Source organism: Dermacentor albipictus, chromosome 7, assembly GCF_038994185.2.
Source record: "Dermacentor albipictus isolate Rhodes 1998 colony chromosome 7, USDA_Dalb.pri_finalv2, whole genome shotgun sequence".
Classification (NCBI taxonomy): Eukaryota; Metazoa; Arthropoda; class Arachnida; order Ixodida; family Ixodidae; genus Dermacentor; species Dermacentor albipictus.
The window spans coordinates 133,927,308-133,946,971 of record NC_091827.1 but is presented as its reverse complement, the minus strand read 5'-3'; the positions used below and the strand labels follow the sequence as shown (position 1 = coordinate 133,946,971).

At 48.4% G+C, this 19,664-nt stretch overlaps 1 protein-coding gene and 1 long non-coding RNA gene across 9 annotated transcripts in view; one reads left to right on the top strand and one right to left on the bottom strand.

Moving 5' to 3' along the window:
* LOC135911538 (chymotrypsinogen B-like) overlaps positions 1 to 19,664 on the bottom strand; it is a 799,265-nt gene that overhangs the window by 512,491 nt on the left and 267,110 nt on the right. For 2 of the 3 annotated variants that reach the window (XM_065443855.1, XM_065443853.1), the window contains one exon: positions 573 to 605. The exons of the other annotated variant lie outside the window; for it this stretch is intronic. In XM_065443855.1, coding sequence (XP_065299927.1) covers positions 573 to 605 — 33 coding nt within the window. The remainder of the gene's footprint in view (positions 1 to 572; positions 606 to 19,664) is intronic. 3 annotated transcript variants of the gene reach the window in all.
* LOC135911540 (uncharacterized) overlaps positions 1 to 19,664 on the top strand; it is a 302,235-nt gene that overhangs the window by 219,171 nt on the left and 63,400 nt on the right. The window lies entirely within an intron of this gene.

The following is a 19,664-nucleotide window of genomic DNA, read 5'->3' as shown; positions in this document are numbered from 1 at the left end:
ATCTTTTATTCCTTTCGGAACAGGGCAGCCTTCGGCTATTCAGAAGAAAATTCAGTTTTGTTCGGCATATTAATGCATCTTTAACGCGTACACGTCACCTTGACGTGGTGAGGTTGCGCGGTTTTGTGACGTCGCGTGACGGGCAGGTGAAGTGGGTGCAGCCCGAAAACTTTGGACCATTAGAAGAGAGCTAGTGGCGAAAAGCGTCGAATGAGAAATAAGTATTTTTCTTTTGTTTGGTAAAATATGCATAATCATTGTCTACACGTCATATCAGGTGGGGAGCTATCATGGTTTTCGTGACGTCGTGTGATAGACAGGCAAAGTGGGGGTGGTCCAAAAAAAGTTTGACCAATCGTGGTGGCCTGATTGCAGAATTGGAATAGAAAAGTTTTGAATAGCTTTATCTTATAGAGCCTAGTTTTACCTTATAGTACCCATAGTTAAATGGCAATTTGGGCGAGTTGGTATTGCATGACCTTTGTTTCGATTGTCGAAACTAAGCGAAGGAAACAATGCAGATAAAAGCACACACGAAGAAACAGGAGAGCTTGCCATGCGACTGAACTCACCATCGGTGATGGTTCGTTGAGCGTGAAATTACGCTGAAAAAAAAAGCAACACAAATAATTTTGTGCAATTTTCACGAAAAAGAGTATACTGAATGTAACTCCTCATTCTTTTTCTAAAATGGCGATGAACATACCCGCCTCTGCGTTTCAATTTTGTGAATGTCACTATCACTCAAGCCGTAGCTTTTTTGTGCGCACAAATATATATTACTTGAAATTATAAAGGCCCAGTGCTCTGACTAAGTACACATATAGCGCTGGCTAGCAACCCTATGAATTCATTACTGCGTGTTCTGAACTTTTTGTACACGCAAAAAAGAACAAAGAAGAATAAAGGGGTTTGACAATCTACTGCTGTCCTATCATGACAAATGCAATATGAGTGAGGACGTGCTGGCACACGCTCCTTTTTTGTGTGTCATAAAGGCCTCAACTCGGGCAATTTCTTCACAGTACTTTGTCCCAATCTGGTACCTGTCTAAATCTGGTTGATATTTGCACTTGCAGTGCACAGCGACATTGCCACATATCTAATTGCTGCATATTGAGATTGGCGCCCTTTAAACAACTCGTCTATTCCTTCAGTTGGTCCTTTACACAACGACCTACCTAGCTCAACTAACACCTCCCGCAGGAGATCACACCGTCACTGCTTCTGCACAAGGCGGTACTGTATCTATCGTGATAGGCCTGCTATAAGCTCCCACCCCCTTTTAAGACGCAAGTGTCTTATGCAAGTGCCTTACGCAATGTCTTACGCAAGCATTGCTCGATTTTAGAGATTATCTGCAGGCCTTCCGATGAAAAAAGTGGACGGTTCAGACGCATGCTGTGGGGGGTGACATTCTCTTTGCACTATCGGTAGAGCTGCAAGTGACACTTGAATACAGTTATACCTTTGAAGGTTTTATATAATGAAACCTTTAGCATGCTGCATGGTCTCTTGGCCAAAACCTCGCCGTATAGAATCAAACGTACAAATTGGGCAGATACCTGCCTGGTTGACGACAACTGAATTCAAGATGAAAAAACTCGAACCACACTTTATTCTAAAAAATCAAAGTTTCGGAGCTCCTTCTTCAGACGGGAGATGGCAGGAGGCATAGCGGTGCTCGTTTTGAACGCTTTGACAGACGTGCAGGCGTTGCCGAAAAGGCATCGTGCACAAGGCAATACATGCACTGAATGCATCATGTTGTATGCTGGCAAGGCTAGATAGTTCACGGAAAGAATCCGCCAACGCAAGAATTGCCACTGACACCTAAATCAAGAACACAAGGCTGCAGCAGAAAACTGGGAGCTTTATAATCACCACACTAGCCGCGATCGCGTTCTCGTCTTGGCGAAAAAAACAACGACCGGCGGCGGCTCCTTTTCCTGGCACATATCACGTATTCACACGATTACTGCCGATTGGGTGCACAGCCGCTCTGGCCGCAGAGGCGGGGCCCCACGGCCGAGCTTAGCCTTACGCCACCCTCGAAACTGCGAGCCCCGCTTCGCTGTGCTGCGTGCGTAATAAGGTAAATGGAACAAATTATTTGAGGCCAACCATTCCGGCTTACATGGCTGTTTTGAAATGCTGAAACATGGAACTGGACTTCTATGACAATTTCCGTCAAGTTTACAATACGAATATGTGCCGTAAAGCTTGTTATTTATTGTAATTACTTTATTTAAAATATTTATTGCTTGATGTCTGCCAGGGCGCATAATTATTATGTAGTTATGCCATCGTAGCAACATTAGCTTTTTATCTAAAGAGTTGCAAGTAAGAAAAATTGCAGCAAAACACACCTCGCGTTGACTGTCGACTGCAATGCGTTAGCAATTAGTAAATATTCGCACGTCTGCTTAATAATCCTTTCTGCGGGTTTACACGCTTAGAACTCGATGTTATTGCAAGACGTGCCGGCAATATCATCAACTTAGTGGAATATTATTGTTGCTCCTATCTGTTGCGTATGTTTTCGCCGCAGCTTGTTTAATGAAGTTGCATGCGTGAAAAGAATTGCACAGCACTTTCTGGAAAGGCCGCGGGCACGAGCGATTACGCTGGAACCTTGGACGGGTCGTGCATAAGAGCTGCCCGCGAAGGCTTTCGATGGTCACCGATTTTGTTCGCCACTGTCCAATGATAGAGTGTTATTTCTTTTGCTGGGCACAAGTTTGCCGATTAAAAAAGCAAATCGGTAACTCACAGCTTTGACATGGTGTAATTCACCGTCCCTACACCGTGACAATATAGCAACACAGCATATAGCCACGGTAGAAATGAGCTATGTATTAATTAAATTATGGGGCTTTACGCACGAAAACCACAATATGATTATGATGCACGCCGTGTTGGGGAACTCCGGAAATTTCAACCACCTGCAGATTTTTAACGTGCACCTAAATTTAAGCACACGGATGTTTTCGCCTTTCGCCCCATCGAAAGGCGGAGTTATCTATAAGCTGTGTTTGGGGCCTGTGCTGCAGTGGAACTCCTCTTTCGCGCTTCTCTAAGAGCACTCGTCGCCGTCGAGTGCCGCAGCTGCGAAGCCTGGCCTCCGAAATCCGCGGCACGCTGGTGCGTGAGAGCGCTGAAAAACGCGTCATGCGGCCACCGAGCTCCTCTATCACTTTTCGGTGATGATGATGCAGATTTATTCTCATCTCCTTTCAAACGAGGCGGTGACAAAGCAGCCACCTAACCTGCTTGCTTTTTGTTTTTGTTTTCTGGACACGCTGCGCCATCTATTGGCACTGCCGTGAAGATCGCGCGATCCCTTTGAGACGAGAATCGTGGCGCACCGAGTTCTGCAAACGCTGAGAATCGTTCCTTGATTTGCCGCGCATGCAGTGACACATATTCAGCGGCCAAAGTTCTGGAGAGGCTCATTGAAAGGCGACACATACCCATTGCATTCATGGTGCGGTTGGTTAAAACGCTGTCATGAAAGGCACTCAATAAAAAAGTGATCATACTCACTCCATTGGTGGCGCAGCCTGCTAATGCGTCGGCTTTCTGTCCTTCAGAAAGGCTTGAGACGTGGGCTCAATTCCGCTCAGCAACGAACCAATTTAACGGATGTTTTACCTCACTGCGACGCATTCCCAGTGGCACATGCCTAGCTAGCCAAGTTGGCGTGACCGACGTTCATTAAAGAGCGGCGCACACCTACCGCTTGGGGAGCGCACGGCAAAACCACAAAGGAGCAGTGAAGGGTGACGTGGGTTAGGCCTCTGTTGAAATCAGACAAGCGCTAAGCAATATTTGCTTTGGAGAAAGAGGAACCTGGATCAAAATAAGCAGCTGCCCAAAGTGCACAAGTATCGGTGCCTGAAAAACGTCAACCAGAATGGAGGAAGAGTTCATGTAAGTTGGCAACCAATACAATAATAATTGGAAGTGTAAATCGATAACCAGGAGTCATCAGAAAGAAAGTGACAAACACAGACAGTGCATTGTACGCAAAAAAATGGAAACGAGAAAGAGCGTGGATATTTGCCATAATAAGAAGAAAAGAAATTACAAAGGGAATTCTGTAAGGTGACATAAAGGGCACTGTCTTGCTACTTGAGGCTCGAGCTGATCGCCAAAGGAGAAAAATATGCCGGAGCAAATATTCGCAACAAGATTAGGCATGTGTATGCTGCAGGAAAAATCCAGAGACCCCTCAATCAATACATCCCAATGGAATGCGAAAGCATTCAGCCAGTGAGACTGGTAGTTAACGTATGCCTTCTAGAAAAACTTGGACTTAAAGTCACAACAGTCTCTACAACAGTCGAGATATGCTGGAGGCGTTTAGAGTATTGGCAGAAAAAAACATGAAATTTTGACGCGACCGTATCCGTTACAGGCATAGGTAGTGGCACAATTAGATAGAGAAGTAGAATTTGCAGCTGGGCGAGTTAATTTAGATCTACTGAATACATTGTTGCGCCAAAAAGAAAATTAAGACTTTGGAGGGCAAGAAAGAAACGACAGGTCGAGCTTACAACCCTGACTACGCAATAGGACAAAAATGCTTTACGTTCCTTGAAGCATACATGGTAAAGAAGGGGCCCAGTGTACTAAAAATATAGTTGAGTAGAACTTTCTACTGGGTGAGTTGGTTGAGATCTAATGAATACATTCTTGCGCCAAAAGTCTGCTGCTTCAAGCTACCATGTCTGCTTCAAGCTTCATTAGCCATTTGTGTCATATTGTGCAGTCAGTGTTCAGCGCTCCACCTGTCGTTTTTTACTTGCCTTCCTATGTCTTTTATTTTCCTATTGGCGCAACAATGTATTCATTAGATGTCAACCAACTTACCCAACAACAAGGTCTGCTCAACTACATTTCTAGTGCAGTGGGCCCCTTCTTTACCATAGTTGCCAACCATTTGAGTCATGTTGTGCAGTCAGAACTCAGTGCCCTGTGTACTTAGATTTAGACTTAAATATCGAACCGATATCTTTAAACACTCATTCTTCTTGCGAACGGTGCTAGAAAGGAACATGCTTCCAGTCGACATTGTGGAGCGCTCGACTTCGGCTACTTTTGTTTCAGCCGTGAAGGTACACCTGTCGACAATTAAATTAGCCAGAAGGCACTAGTTCTTTTGTTTTCTTTTCGTCTAGATGAAAAGATTCCCTTTGTTGCCTTGTATGAGTAGGCAGATGAAAAAAAGCGAGTGTTCGAGCAACCATGTTTGACTCCGCCCGCAACCTCCTGCTTGCGTAACACAAGTCGACAGGATGAATGCCTGGCAGCCGCTTCATCATGGCCTCATAAAGGCCTCACATCATCAAGCAAGTACTCAACCCCACGGCGTGAACCCAGATCACACAGCTGCACCACCGACCCTAGCCAGCAAAATGACCGCATCACTGCAAGCCTTGGGCATAGCCAAGTACGCCGGATCAGCGTGCGATGAGCGCGTGGAGCACAGGTTTCGTCTCCTCGAGCGCCACGCATCTGCTGCATCATGCTTAGAACAGGATATGGTCTCCAACTTCAGTGACTACGTCACCGGTGCGGCATTTCGCTTGTATCTAACGCACATATTTGATAACGATAAATCGTGGGAGAAATTCCAGGAGGAAATGATCAGTCGCGTTTAGGTGTATGCTGCAGACTCCCTGAACAGCTGGAAACATTACAAATTTTATTTATTTATACTGCAGACCTTTCGATCCAAGCAGAGGTGCAATAGAACGTATACAAACAAAAGAGAACAAATAAAGAACAAACAAATACAAATTTATACAAATTTTAGTCACACTGTGTCTGTAAACTGTGGTTCCAGTCTGATACTGTTCTGGGAAAAAAAGAAAATTTAAACGTGTCAGTTCGAGCATAATAGAATTTTAGTGAATCCGGACGATGCTGTCTTGTTTGCCGTGTTATTGCAGGCGTGATATAAGTCGATGGTTTAATTTCAAGCCTGTTGTTGAGAAGAAGGGAAAGGAATTCAAGTCTTAGCAGCTTTCGGCGTGATTCAAGAGTAGGTATGGAGTTTTCTGTCATAATTTTAGAGGGAGAGTACAGTCTTGCGAACTTATTAAATATAAACCTGACTGCCATTCTTTGTATTTGTTCAAGACGCACGATATTTGATTTAGTGTAAGGATCCCATGTTATACATGTATATTCTAACTTTGGTCCAATAAATGTAAAATAACACAGTAATTACACATTAGGAGGGGCATTTTTTAGTTTGTGTCTTAGGAAACAGAGTTTCCGGAAAGCAGAACAAATATCATTAATGTGCATGTTCCATGACAATGTGGAAGTCAAAGTAACACCTAAGTATTTGTACTTGTTAGTTTCACGCAGAGCTGAAGAACCTAGCGTATAAGAAAAAAGTTAGTGGGCTTTTTTTACGAGTAACACGAAGAAATACGGATTTATCAGCGTTAATAACCAACCGCATTCATAACACCACTTTCATAGGTTATTTAAATTCTTTTCGAGGACAGCCTGATCATTCTGACAAGTTTTATCACTGTACAAAATACAATCATCAATTTTAAACACCAGGAGTTATGGTTTTAACAATGTCATTTATATACATTAAAAACACTACCTTGGGGCACCCCTGATGTGACTGGGAGAGTGGCCGAGCTATGTTCACCTATTGTAACGTACTGAGTGCTTTTGCTCAGGTAAGCAATAATCCAGTTAAAGAAAATGTCAGGTATGCCAATAATTCTAAGTTTGAAGATTAATTTGTCGTGCGGAACCTTATCGAAGGCTTTTCTGAAATGTAAACATATTACATCTATTTGGCCATTATTGTCTAGAGATAAAGCAACTGAATGAATCACTGATATAAATTGCGTTGCAGTCGAATAACCCTTTCTGAGGCCATGCTGGAACTCCGTGAGCACATTGTTTTCAGCTAAAAATTCTTTTATACAGTTTGCCACGATGTGCTCCAAGAGCTTGCAGCATTGTAATGTCAGAGAAATGGGACGATAATTATGTAATCTTAGTCGATCTCCTTTTTTAAATATCGGAACAGCTCGGGCCACTCTCCATTCATCGGGCAGTTGTGCCGACAGCACAGACGCAGAAAAAATTCGTACAAGAAAGCTGGCAATAAGTTCAGGATAACGTTTTAGAAAGATGTTCGGGATTTCGTCAGGGCCAGAAGAAGCTTTGGTATTTAGGTTTACCAACATGTTGACAATTCCAGCATGAGAAATAGAATCCACATCAAATACCTGTTTCACTTGAAGCATAGTAATGCATAGTAATCTGACACTGCAAAGACACTTTGAAAATACTAATTAAAATGCTGTGCTATGTCTTCGTCATTAGTTATTGATGCGCCCTCAATTATTATCTGTGAAATCAGTTCCTTTCTTTCCTTCATATGGTTCCAAAATTTTGTAGGATCATTTGTAATAAAGTTAGGCAGAGAGTTGTTATAATAGTAACTCTTCACAGCAGTCACCTTCTGTTGAAGAGAGTTCTGCGCCTCTTTTATTTTAACAGGATTACAATGCTTTCTCTTTAACCTTTTGTCCTTGTGATTAATATGAATAACATCGCGTGTCATCCAAGGTGTGTGTTCGCGAACTTTCTTTTCGTTACTAGGGATGAATTGGTTCATGCAAAAGTGGCACATAATTTTGAATCGATTCCACAGAGAAGAGGCATCAGCGCTGATAAAATCAACAAGACAGTTTTCCATGTGCTACATGATGGACACATCATCGGCATGAGAATAATCTTTGTAGCTAAGCACTGAGGAATAGTTTTGCGTCATCTGTAGAACTGCTAAGGTAACGCTCACTAGCCGCTGGTCGGAAAGTCCTTGTTCAATACAACCAAAATATTCCGAAAAATCCTGGCTAAGAAATACCAAATCGAGAATGGAACTGCAAATGCCCTGTATGCGTGTCCGCTCACGCACCACCTGTTTCAAGTTATAACGCAGCCTACTATTGAAGGCAATGTTGGTGTGCTTGCCGAAGGCGTTTCCAGTATTAAGGTGCTCCCAGTCGATGTTCGGTAAATTACAGTCACCTGCCAATATACTCTTATTCTTTCTGTGCCTGTTCATTTCATCATCAAATTTTTATAAGTATTCGGGCGTAGTATCCGGTGGTCTGTATATGGCGTAAACAATAAAGCTGTGACCAGGTGTGCAGGTGTGCAAGTTACTTCTTTGTGGTGATATAGAAACAAATCGTGGACCGACACAAAAGGAACTGTATGACCAACTACTTGAAGACCAAAAAGCTGTCCTCACAGAAGTAACTGAGATGAAAGTGCCGTTATGCAACATAAATAGTGTACTTGCTAGCTTACAACGTACTCTGGAGGACGTGCAAACTAAACTCCCTGATTCTTCTGCAACCCTAGTTAAAACCGGTCAACTAGAAACCACGCTGAAATCCTTAGAGAAAGTGACGACTTTTCAGACCAAAAATGGACTAGTTCGGAGGGCCATAGCAGGCGTTCCGATGTGATTAGTTACGGGATAAAGGAGTTAGGAGTTAGATGGCCTGCGTCATATATATATATATATATATATATATATATATATATATATATATATATATACACATATATTGTAAGGGGGGTTTATTCGGCTTGTAGAGCAGCAGCGATAAACTCAGCACCAGCAGGTAGGGCCCAGCCAGCGAACGAACTGGGTACGTGCCACGCGATGGCAACGGGGCTTTTCAGCCTGCCGATCTTCTTCGTCACAATCACCCCCGCATTGAAGAGTAGCCATCCTGGCGACCTAGTAAGAGGTGGGCGGATCGTAATACTGCTTCAGCCGGTCAATGTGCACAGTCTCTCGCCCCCGACGACGCAGATCGGAAGATGGCGATACGCGTTCGACCACGTAGTTCACTGGTGATGTTTGTGCAACCACGCGGTAGGGCCCGTGGAACATCGGGAGGAGCTTGGACGAAAAGCCAGGAGCAGCAACAGGCGGGACCCAAAGCCACACGAGTGAGTCGACGGGGAAGGGGTGAGGGGGAGGATTGAGGTCATGGCGTTTTTTTTTGGCGGCACTGTTGAGCAGACGTCAACGACCGGGCCAGTTGGCGGCATTTCTCGGCGTGCTGAGCAACCGTAGAAACAGGTGAGCATTCAGCAGGGTCCGGCCGGTACGGGAGAACCGTACCAATGGTGCTAGAGGGATGGCGGCCGTAAAGCACAAAAAATGGTGAGAATCCGGTAGTGGCTTGAGAGGCAGTGTTATATGCGTAAGTGATGAATGGAAGTACAAGGTCCCAGTTGGAGTGATCAGATGCAACATACATTGATAGCATGTCACCAAGAGTTCTGTTGAATCGTTCTGTTAAGCCATTGGTCTGTGGATGATAAGCAGTAGTAGTGCGGTGAATAATTTGGCATTCAGATAAGAGTGACTGAAGGACATCTGAGAGGAATACGCGGCCCCGATCGCTCAACAGTTCACGTGGTGCGCCATGGCGGAGAACGAAGTTGTTTACAATGAACGAGGCGATGTCTTTTGCTGATGCGGCAGGCAAGGCGGTGGTTTCAGCATACCGTGTCAAATGATCTACGGCGACAACAATCCATCGGTTGCCAGCGCCAGTAGATGCAAGAGGCCCATATATATCAATGCCGACATGGTCAAATGGCACAGCTGGGCAGGAAACTGGTTGGAGCGGTGCGGTGGAGAGATGCGGGACACATTTACGTCGCTGGCAGGCAATGCAGGAGCGTACGTATTTGTGGACGAAGGTGTACATCCCTCGCCAATAATATTGTAAGCGAAGCCGTGTGTAAGTTTTTGCCACTCCGCCGTGACCACACTGCGGCTCAGAATGAAAAGCGGAGCAGAACTCTTGTTGTAGGTGGCGAGGCACTACTAAAAGCCATTTGCGGCCGTCATTGTGGTAGTTGCATCGGTATAAAAGTCCGTCCCGGATTGTGAAATGCTGCGCCTGTCGGCGTAGCGCTCGAGGTGCCGAAGTTGCCGGAGGGTTTGACAAAAAGTCGAACATCATGACCATCCATGGGTCTTTTTGTTGCTCCGATGCCATGTCCAGGATGTCAAGTGGTGAGATGTCATGTCTGTCGGTAGAAGTGCTGCTGTCTGAAGTAACTGGGGAGCGTGAGAGGGCATCGGCGTCGGCGTGTTTGCGTCCAGAGCGATAGCCTACACGGATATCATATTCCTGAATTCGGAGGGCCCACCGAGCGAGGCGGCCCGACGGGTCTTTTAGGTTGGACAACCAGCAAAGAGCGTAATGATCCGTCACCACGTCAAAGCGTCGACCGTAGAGATATGGACGAAATTTTTGAAGAGCCCATACGATAGCCAGGCACTCTTTTTCTGTGACTGAGTAATTGGCCTCAGGTTTCGTGAGGGCACGACTGGCATAGGCGACTACGTATTCGGCATTAGTGTTCTTGCATTGTGCGAGCACGGCGCCAAGGCAGACACCACTGGCGTCAGTGTGAAGTTCTGTAGGTGCGCTGGGATCAAAATGGCGCAAGATTGGCGGATACGTGAGTAGGTGACGAAGAGTCGTAAAGGCATCATCAGAGGCTTCCGACCAAGCAGAAAGTTCATTGTTGCCTTGGAGAAGTTGGTTTAGTGGTGCGATCACAGTAGCGAAATTGCGAACGAAACGTCGAAAATAAGAGCATAGGCCAAAGAAGCTGCGTAGTGCTTTCAAGTTAGTGGGCTTTGGAAATTCGGATACGGTGCGAAGTTTGACAGGATCAGGAAGAATGCCTTCTTTGGAGACAACGTGGCCTAATATAGTCAGTTTTCGAGCTGCAAATCGGCACTTTTTTAAGTTAAGCTGGAGACCAGCATTCCGGAGACAGGTCAGAACTTGATGTAAACGCCGAAGGTGGGTCGGAAAATCAGGAGAAAAGACGACAACGTCGTCGAGGTAGCAGAGGCAAGTATGCCACTTCAGGCCGCGTAGGATGCCGTCCATCATGCGTTCGAAGGTGGCGGGCGCATTGCAAAGACCGAACGGCATTACAGTGAATTCACACAAGCCGTCTGGTGTTACAAACGCGGTTTTAGAACAGTCAGCGTCAGCCATAAGCACCTGCCAGTAGCCAGAGCGGAGATCTAAGGAGGAAAAAAACTCCACTCCTTGCAAACAGTCAAGTGCGTCGTCAATACGTGGCAACGGGTATACATCATTTCGGATAATCTTATTAAGCCTTCGATAATCGACGCAAAATCGTATGGTGCCGTCTTTCTTTTCAACTAGGACGACTGGTGATGCCTAAGGACTACTAGAGGGCTGGATGACGCCGCGATTGAGCATCTCGTTCACCTGGTCATTGATAACGCGTCTTTCAGTCGCCGATACTCGGTAGGGACGCTGTCGAATTGGTGCATGGCTCCCAGTGTCGATAGTGTGCGAAACAGTCGCTGTGCGGCCGAGTGATGTTGCTTGGCATGAGGTCCCTCTATAACAAGGTAGCGACATCTGCCGCGCGCGCCACCTAGGAAGTTCCTGTAGCATACGGCGCCCAAGCTAAACGGCGGCGCCGCGGCATTCGTGAGGTGAAAAAATATCTGCACACGCGCGGAAATAAAACGCTACTGGTGCCTGTCTGTGGTGAACAACGAACGAAGTGCCCGAACTGCTAAATCTATTCCTTTAATTTCAAATGAGTGCTGAAAGGAAAACGCCCAAGAGAGCGGAACGAGTGCTTGATCGCCTCGCGATTCCGCATGTTTACCTTCCGTTCGTTTGCGCTCTATCACCGCGCGAGCCTTGGTGATTGCTTGCGCTTAATCCTGTTTGCTCTGTTAATTATTTTGCTCGTAAGCATGCTGCGTACACATAGCGGTTACCTTGAATGAAGAATTCAAGTAAAAAAAGAAGGCTGGCAGTGACTTGGACCGAAAAGTTTCGACATAGCGTGGCTAAAACGTGCGAACCTCACGGCACCTAAACAACATCCTGCATGTGTGTGGAAACAAGTGCGCCAACAGTCTTCTTGCCGCTAAGTGTGTTTGTCGTGTAGCGGTTACACGACGACTGTTTTGTTTTGTGGTTTAGTGCTACGAGCCAGTGCAACTGTTGTGACATTCTAAAGCGGCGGTATGGATCATGTCAGCGAGTCTCCTCGGTCGTGTTCGGGCTGCCAGCGCGATCTAATTTCGGGGCACACCAACACCGAGCCTAGTGTGGGTGCTTTTGTGAATGAGGTTGACTGTTCTCGTGAGACGTGCGACTTCACCACGTAAACTTGAATCATGACGCGCATTGTTGTGTTTACGCCTTTTCGCCTCCATGCAGCGCTAAAGCCCCGTAAGAATTAGGGCGCCCTTATACGAAACGCACGCGGATTGGCCTAGCTATGCACTGTGTTTTGCTGGCGATCCGTGTATCGCTTCTGGCGTTTTTCTTATGCTAGTTTGCAGTTGTGTGTTTTTCATCAGTAAAATGGAATCGCCGATTACTGAAACTTCTTCGAGTGTAAGGGAAACTTGGAAAGAACGAGCTCGCAGCTGTATGTAATGTACTTTGATAAATTGTATTATACTAATACATTTTATTATTTGATGGCCAGTAACAGTGGCTATGCAGTATTTGTTTTTAAAAGCAGAGTAATGCAGGCACTTAGGAATGTATTTATTCACATATGCAATGCACAAAAACGATTAGGATATGCACAGTTGGAAATCACTTTTTGGACATATTGTAAAGCGCAGTTAACAGCGCGCGCAAACACAGGAAAGTGTGAAAGTAGAATTCGCTGCTGAAATTTATTTTTTATCGCACGTAACGCAATGCGGATATTTGTCAGCGAGTTAATGCGTTTCCGCCCCACTATTTACTTGCATGCTAGGTCATACTGCGCTTGCTAAGTCAATGTGCTCATAATGCACTAAAATCAATAATCTCCACAAACTTCGGCCGTCAACATTCATGCGCGTGAATTAAATACTATCGCAGCTCTGCACGCACACATATATACTTTCTCTCGCACCTTCGTGTCGCTCTACGTTACTTTCCTCGCATAGTCGTGCAGTTACCGACGGTTCTGTCTTTCCGTCCGATTCTATGCGACCACGTTAATCTTCTGGTTAGGTTTTGTTTGCTGCGCGAAATGCAAAATAACTTCTTGCCGTCCTCCGTCTGATCTCGGCACTCACCCGCACAGCAACAAGGCACTTCGGTCCTTTGCATCCTAGGTCATACTGAGCTATTCAGCGGGCTCATAACGAACTAAAATAAATAATATCCACAAAGTTCGGCCATCAACATCCATGCGCGCGAGTGAAATACTATCACAGCTCGACGCATGCAGGTGTATACTTTCTATCGCAGCTTTGTATTGTTCTGTGTTTCTTGCGTCGCAAAACCGTGCAGTTACCGGCAGTTCAAAGTCCTTCCGTCCAATTCTGTGCAAGCATACTTTTCTTCTGGTTAGGTTCTGGTTGCCGCGCGGGATGCAAAATAACTTCTTGTCACCGCAAAGAAACAAGGCCATTCGGCCCTCCCGGAACGAAATTATCGCAGCAATGTGCATAGCACAACAGGCGAAACGCGCACACTTCGCCCGGCACGGAGGAACTTTCATGGCGGCAAAGAGGCGGAGGAAGGTCACATGTCACCAATCAGCCTATCGCTGGCGTTGTCGGCTGGATCAAAGCCTGTCTGTACTTTGGAATTATCGAGAGACTTTAGCTTAGCAGTCAAAAGACGAAGAGAAGCCTTGGAGCAAGCGAAGAAGTTCGTCGCGCTGCGTCGTCGTAAGGTCACTGGCAATAGCTGGCGTAAAAGCACGCGGCAGTGACTGAGGAGGCGATACCTCGAGAGCAGCAAGATAAGTGGAGTCGTCCATCGTGTGAAATATTGATGATGAGGTCAGTGGCTCTGCTCTGCCGAGGCTTTCACGGCGGCGTAAAGTAATTGGTTCAGCCGATGGGTTGGAGACGCACATGAGAGAGGCACCAGCTTTGAACTCGAGGACGGCGAACGGCAGTGGTAGTGAACGGCGGCGAACTAAGAGTTCAGACGGAGCGAAGAGTACTGTGCCGTCATCTACAGATTCGCAAGAGATACTGACAAGAGTGGAAGACCAGGCAGGTATAACGGTGTCGTCTGAAACAGCGATTTTGCGACAATGGGCCTTATGGTCAGTGATAACATCGGTCGAAAACTGAAACAGCTCGATTTCAGCGCGGGCGCAGTGAATGATCACATGATGTGTGGAGAGAAAGTCCCAACCTAATATGACGTCGTGTGAACAAGATGGCAACACGATGAATTCTATGATATAGAAGACCTCCTGAATTACGACACGAGCAGTGCAGGCGCCGGATGGCTCGACGTGCTTCGCGTTGGCAGTTCGAAGAGACAGTCCAGAAAGTGGCGTCGTCACTTTTCCGATCTTGCGGCAAATACGGGCATCTATCGCTGAAAGTGCAGCGCCGGTGTCGACAAGTGCTAGCGTCAATGTTCCTTCAATTGCGATTTCAATAACATTCTTCGGAGAAGTGTGAGGCCTTTTACATTTCGCTGACACCGCAGTTCTCGCCTCCTGAACTGCGATATTTAGTTTTCCAGGCGCAAAGGTCTCCGCCACCGGTGCATGGGGGAAAGCGAGCGGTGACGAGGAGAAGGTGAACGGCGAGCGGCGGAGAATGCGGTGTCGACGGCAGAAGGAGATTCAAAGGCGTCCGAATAGTTTCGGCGTTGTTGGAAACGTGGGGCATACGGACGCACATTGTTCGGGATGTTCGGTGTAAGCAGGCGACAGTGATGTGCCACGTGTCCAGCACGGCCACAATAAAAACAAATCGGACGGTTGTCTTCCGTGCGCCAATGGGCTTGTGGTCGTGCATAGCTCACCAGTGGACGGACTGGAGGGCATACGGGTGGGCGCAAAGGTGGGCGAAGGGGGCCGTAGGTCTGTGGCGCAGGCCTCATCGCGACTTCGGCGTACGTCAGGGGAGCGGCCGTCGGAGCCTGTTGAAGGGAAGGCGAAATGTGGTCGGCTACCTGGTCCTTGATGATAGATTGGAGAGCGGGCGCCAACGGAGTACTCGGCTGGTCGTGTGCAAGTGGAATCAAGGAAAGCTGACGAGCCACCTCTTCATGGACGAACTCTTTGATCTGTAGCAGCAGCGAAGTATTATCCGGGGCAGCAGCCAAGCTCGACATTGAAGTGGCCTGAGGTGTAGATTGGCGGGTGGCTACGCGTTGTTTGCGCAGTTCGTCGAAGCTTTGACACAGACTGACGAGATCAGAGACTGTCGAGGGATTTTTCGCCAACAGCATCTGGAAGGTGTCGTCTTCAATGCTATTTAAGATATGGCGGATCTTCTCGACATCAGTCATTGCGACGTCAACGCGATTGCAGAGGTCGACAACATCTTCTATATAGCTCGTAAATGTCTCCCCGCACTGTTGCGCACGGCCACTCAAACGTTGCTCGGCGCGAAGCTTGCGAACTGCGGGGCACCCGAATACCTCTGTCACGTTAGTCTTGAAGGCCGTCCACGTCGTGAAATCACGTTCGTGGTTGCGGTGCCACACGCTGGCGACACAGCTTAAATAAACGACCCGTAATTAGGTTTTTTGGTGTCGTCTGAGTGGTTTTGGATGCTCACCCGGTCGTAGTCAGCGAGCCAGTCTTCGACATCATGGTCTTCTGTACCACTGAAGATGGGTGGGTCGTGTTGTCGCAACGGGTCGGGGCAGACCACGGTAGTCACCGGGGCAGCGGGTTGAGGTTGTGGTGGTCCTTCTTCCGGCATTATGAAGACGGGCTGCAGTGTCCGATTACGAAGTTCCAGAATTCTGGGTGTACCCAGCAGCTCCACCAACTGTAAAGGGGTTTTATTCGGCTCGTAGAGCAGCAGCGAGAAACTCAGCACCAGCAGGTAGGGCGCTCGGCTGTCCACCACGCCGGCCGGCAGGCGTATCCTCGAGGAGCTCCGACTCGCACCAACCAAGAACTTGGCTGAAGACACCCAAATCCCCAGAGAAATAGGGGAGAAGATCGTGGTCGCCCCTTTGTCCCGCAATGTTCATCCCGTTCACAACGCAGGTCGTCGCAAGGCAAGAGCATTGAATATGCTAAAGCAAGTAAACAGGGACAAAATCGCAGCAAGCTTCGTGGATGCAGCTGCATACCGAGACGGCAAGGCTTTTGCGGTTTCCGTCGTTGAAACGCTGGGCAAAGTTATCAACTGTGCTTCCGTCCGGACGACGAACCCAGAGGTGGCCGAGCAAGTGGCCATTGCACTCGCCATGCAAGACGGTCGGAGAGACAGGGTGTATAGCGATTCGAAAGCCGCCATCAGGGCATTCCAGAAAGGCCGGGTAGCCCGGCAGGTAGTTCAAATTCTGAAAGGCGCCGAACACGGCAACACCTCCATGCACTCGATCCTATGGTTCCCTGCACACGTCGGGGCGATTGAAGGGGTTCCTCTGAACCTCAACGAGTCTGCCCACGAGGCTGCGCGTGGCTTTACCGACCGCGCTTCCCTCGGGTCGGGCGACTCTCTCCCCGGACACCGAGACGCTCCTCTCACACACAATGAAATAACTAAATTCTTCTACTTAGAGAGAAGGGTTTTCCCCCCGCCTCACTCCAAGTTAAGCAGGCCGCAGGCGGTCACACTAAGACTTCTACAAACGAACTCGTACCCAAATCCGGCGTCCCTTAATAGCATATATCCAGAGATTTATACGAATTGTTCTTGCGTGGCCTGTGGTGAGGTAGCTACGTTGCCTCATATGCTCTGGGAGTGCGGGTCGCTGGGACCGAAGTTCACCAAGGAAGAGTGGGACGCCCTCCTGCGAAGTCCCGTCTTTGAGGATCAAATCCTGGCCGTCCAGCGCGCCCGCGATCGGGCCGGCAGACTAGATCTGTCAGTCCCGTCGTGGGATTAGCCAGGTGCGCGTTTTATCGCGCTTTGCTGGACCAAATAAAAGTTTATTCACTCACTCACTCACTCAGGTAGGGCGCAGCCAGCGAACGAAGTGGGTACGTGCCACGCGATGGCAGTGGGGCTTTTTAGCCTGCCGATCTTCTTCGTCACAATATGCATATATATATATATATATATATATATATATATATATATATATATATATATATATATATATATATATATATATATATATATATATATTGTAGCGAAGAGAAGCGCTATAGTGGGTTCAGCGCTACTGGCTCTAAACGGTAGTGGGTCGAGCGCTCCTGCTCAGCAACGGCTCTCGTGCTTGGAAGCTGTGACTGGCCTGCCCGTCGACGTTGCGCTGCTCCGAGCTCTGCCTAATAAACACCTTTAGAATTGGTGGAGGTGCGGGGTACCCTCAGACGATCACACTGGAACTCCGGTCTCGTACCCTACCATCTACCATGCCCCAAGACGCCTCCGAGCAAACGCCTCCTCCTGCACCCATTGCGTGTCCCGGGGTGCCTCGTCATCGCGACCCTCCTATCTGCACTGGAGCGGACGACACTGACGTGGACGAATGGCTCACGGCGTACGACAGGGTAGGCGACCATAACAAGTGGGACGAAGCGGTGAAACTAAGCCATGTTCTATTCTACCTCGCTGGAGTTGCCAGCCTGTGGTATAACAACCATCAAGCAGAGTTCCAGACATGGTCGGAATTTAAGACTTCCCTCGCCGATGTATTTGGTCGCCCTGCTGTTCGCAAGCTGCGTGCCGAGCAACGTTTGGGAGAACGAGCTCAACAGCCAGGCGAAACGTTCACCAGCTATATCGAAGATGTCCTGGACCTATGCAGGAAAGTCGATTCGACCATGGCGGAGTCTGATCGAATCCGAAACATCCTGAAGGGCATAGAAGACGACGCCTTTAACATGTTGCTGGCCAAAATTCCACGCTCTGTGGCTGAAATTGTCACACTGTGTCAGAGCTATGAGAACTCCGCAGGCAGCGGTCACTGACCCGTCGATCTTTACCGCGTGACGAACACCTCACTGGTTTGTCTGCCATGTCCAACCAGGCAGCGTTGCTCGCAGAAATGAAGGCATTCGCCCGCGAGGAAGTTGCCCGGCAACTCTCGTTGATGGAGTTTGCACAGCTGCAGTCGGTACACGCGCCTACGCCAAGTTTTGTGCCTCCGCTTCGCCGTGTCATAGCGCAAAAACTGCACGAGGTCTTGCCTGAGCACCACCAGCGTGTTCCTGCGGCTGCGCGCCACGGCTACGCCGAAGTCATGGCCAGGCCCCAACAGATCCCGACAGCTGTGCCACTCAGCTACGCGGAAATCGTCACCCAGCCTCAACAACGCCCTCAGCGGGGACCTCTCACGTACGCCGAAGTCCTCGCTATGCCCCGACAACAGCCTGCTATGCAATCAATTCAGCAGCCGCCCCGTCCAACGCGTCCTTCCACATGGATGGGACCTGCCGCAACGACTCGGTGGCGTACAGCGGACAATCGACCGATATGTTTTGCGTGCGGCTACGCAGGCCACGTCGCACGCTACTGTAGTCGCGTGCAGTCGCCTACCGCTACACCATATGGGCCAAGGTCTATGGTGGGTTCTCCGCGCCCTTATTACGACGACGAACCTCGGGCTGCGTCACCACCATTCCGCCGGTCCGCCAACATCCGCCGCTCAACTTCTCCACGCCGACGCTCCCCATCACCGATGCGGCCTCGGCCCGAAGCTCGCGATGAGGAAAACTAATCGTCGCAGTCCATGAGGCAAGGACTGCGACCCCATCTAAACGCGGAGTCCTCAACGTAGCCCGACCAATGTGATAGACGTGTTAGTTGACGGTGTGCACACATATGCCCTCGTGGATACCGGAGCCGCTGTATCAGTTATGGACGCAAAGCTTTGTCGCTTCCTTCGAAAGGTTACGACGCCCATTGCTGGACTCGCCCTCCGAACAGCAGGCGCACAGCGTATTCACCTGATTGCGGCGTGCACCGCTCGTGTTCTCATCGAGGACGTTGTATACGCCGTCGAATTTATTGTGATTTCCTCGTGCTCCCACGAAGTTATTCTGGGGTGGGACTTTCTCGCCCGCCACGATGCCATCATTCATTGCACACGGGCCGAACTAGAACTGTCACCGATCGCATATATGACGCTTGCCGATAATGCTTCTTTTGCGCATAAACTACTCGTCAGGCACGACACAAACGTTCCTGCCAACTCGTCAGTGATTGTGTCAATGCAGTGCAGCAGCCTCTCTGACGCCATCGCACTACTTTCTCCGTCGGGCCACTTTTATAGTCGAAAAGGTCTGCTGCTGCCTTTTGCGACTGTGAAGGTTCCATTCCCTGTGATGCTGCTTGAAGGCGAATGTCTTGGCCACGTGGAAGTGATCGACGCCGTGCAAATTACGGATGTTCCCGAAGACACGTCCTGCACCAGTTACGACACGCTCGGTTCTCTCTCTACGTCGGACCCTTTGCCCACAGGCGTGTTCGATTCATCTATTGCCGATGGCCTCACCCCACCTCAGCGTTCACAGCTTCTGCGCATCTTAGAAGAATTTCGTTCTTCTTTTGAGGTCGGGCACCCTTCCCTTGGCCGGGCGTCTGCTGTCACGCACCATATTGGCACTGGCTCCCAACCGCTATTGCGGCAACGACGATATCGCGTCTCTGCCACAGAACGTCGTGTGATTAATGA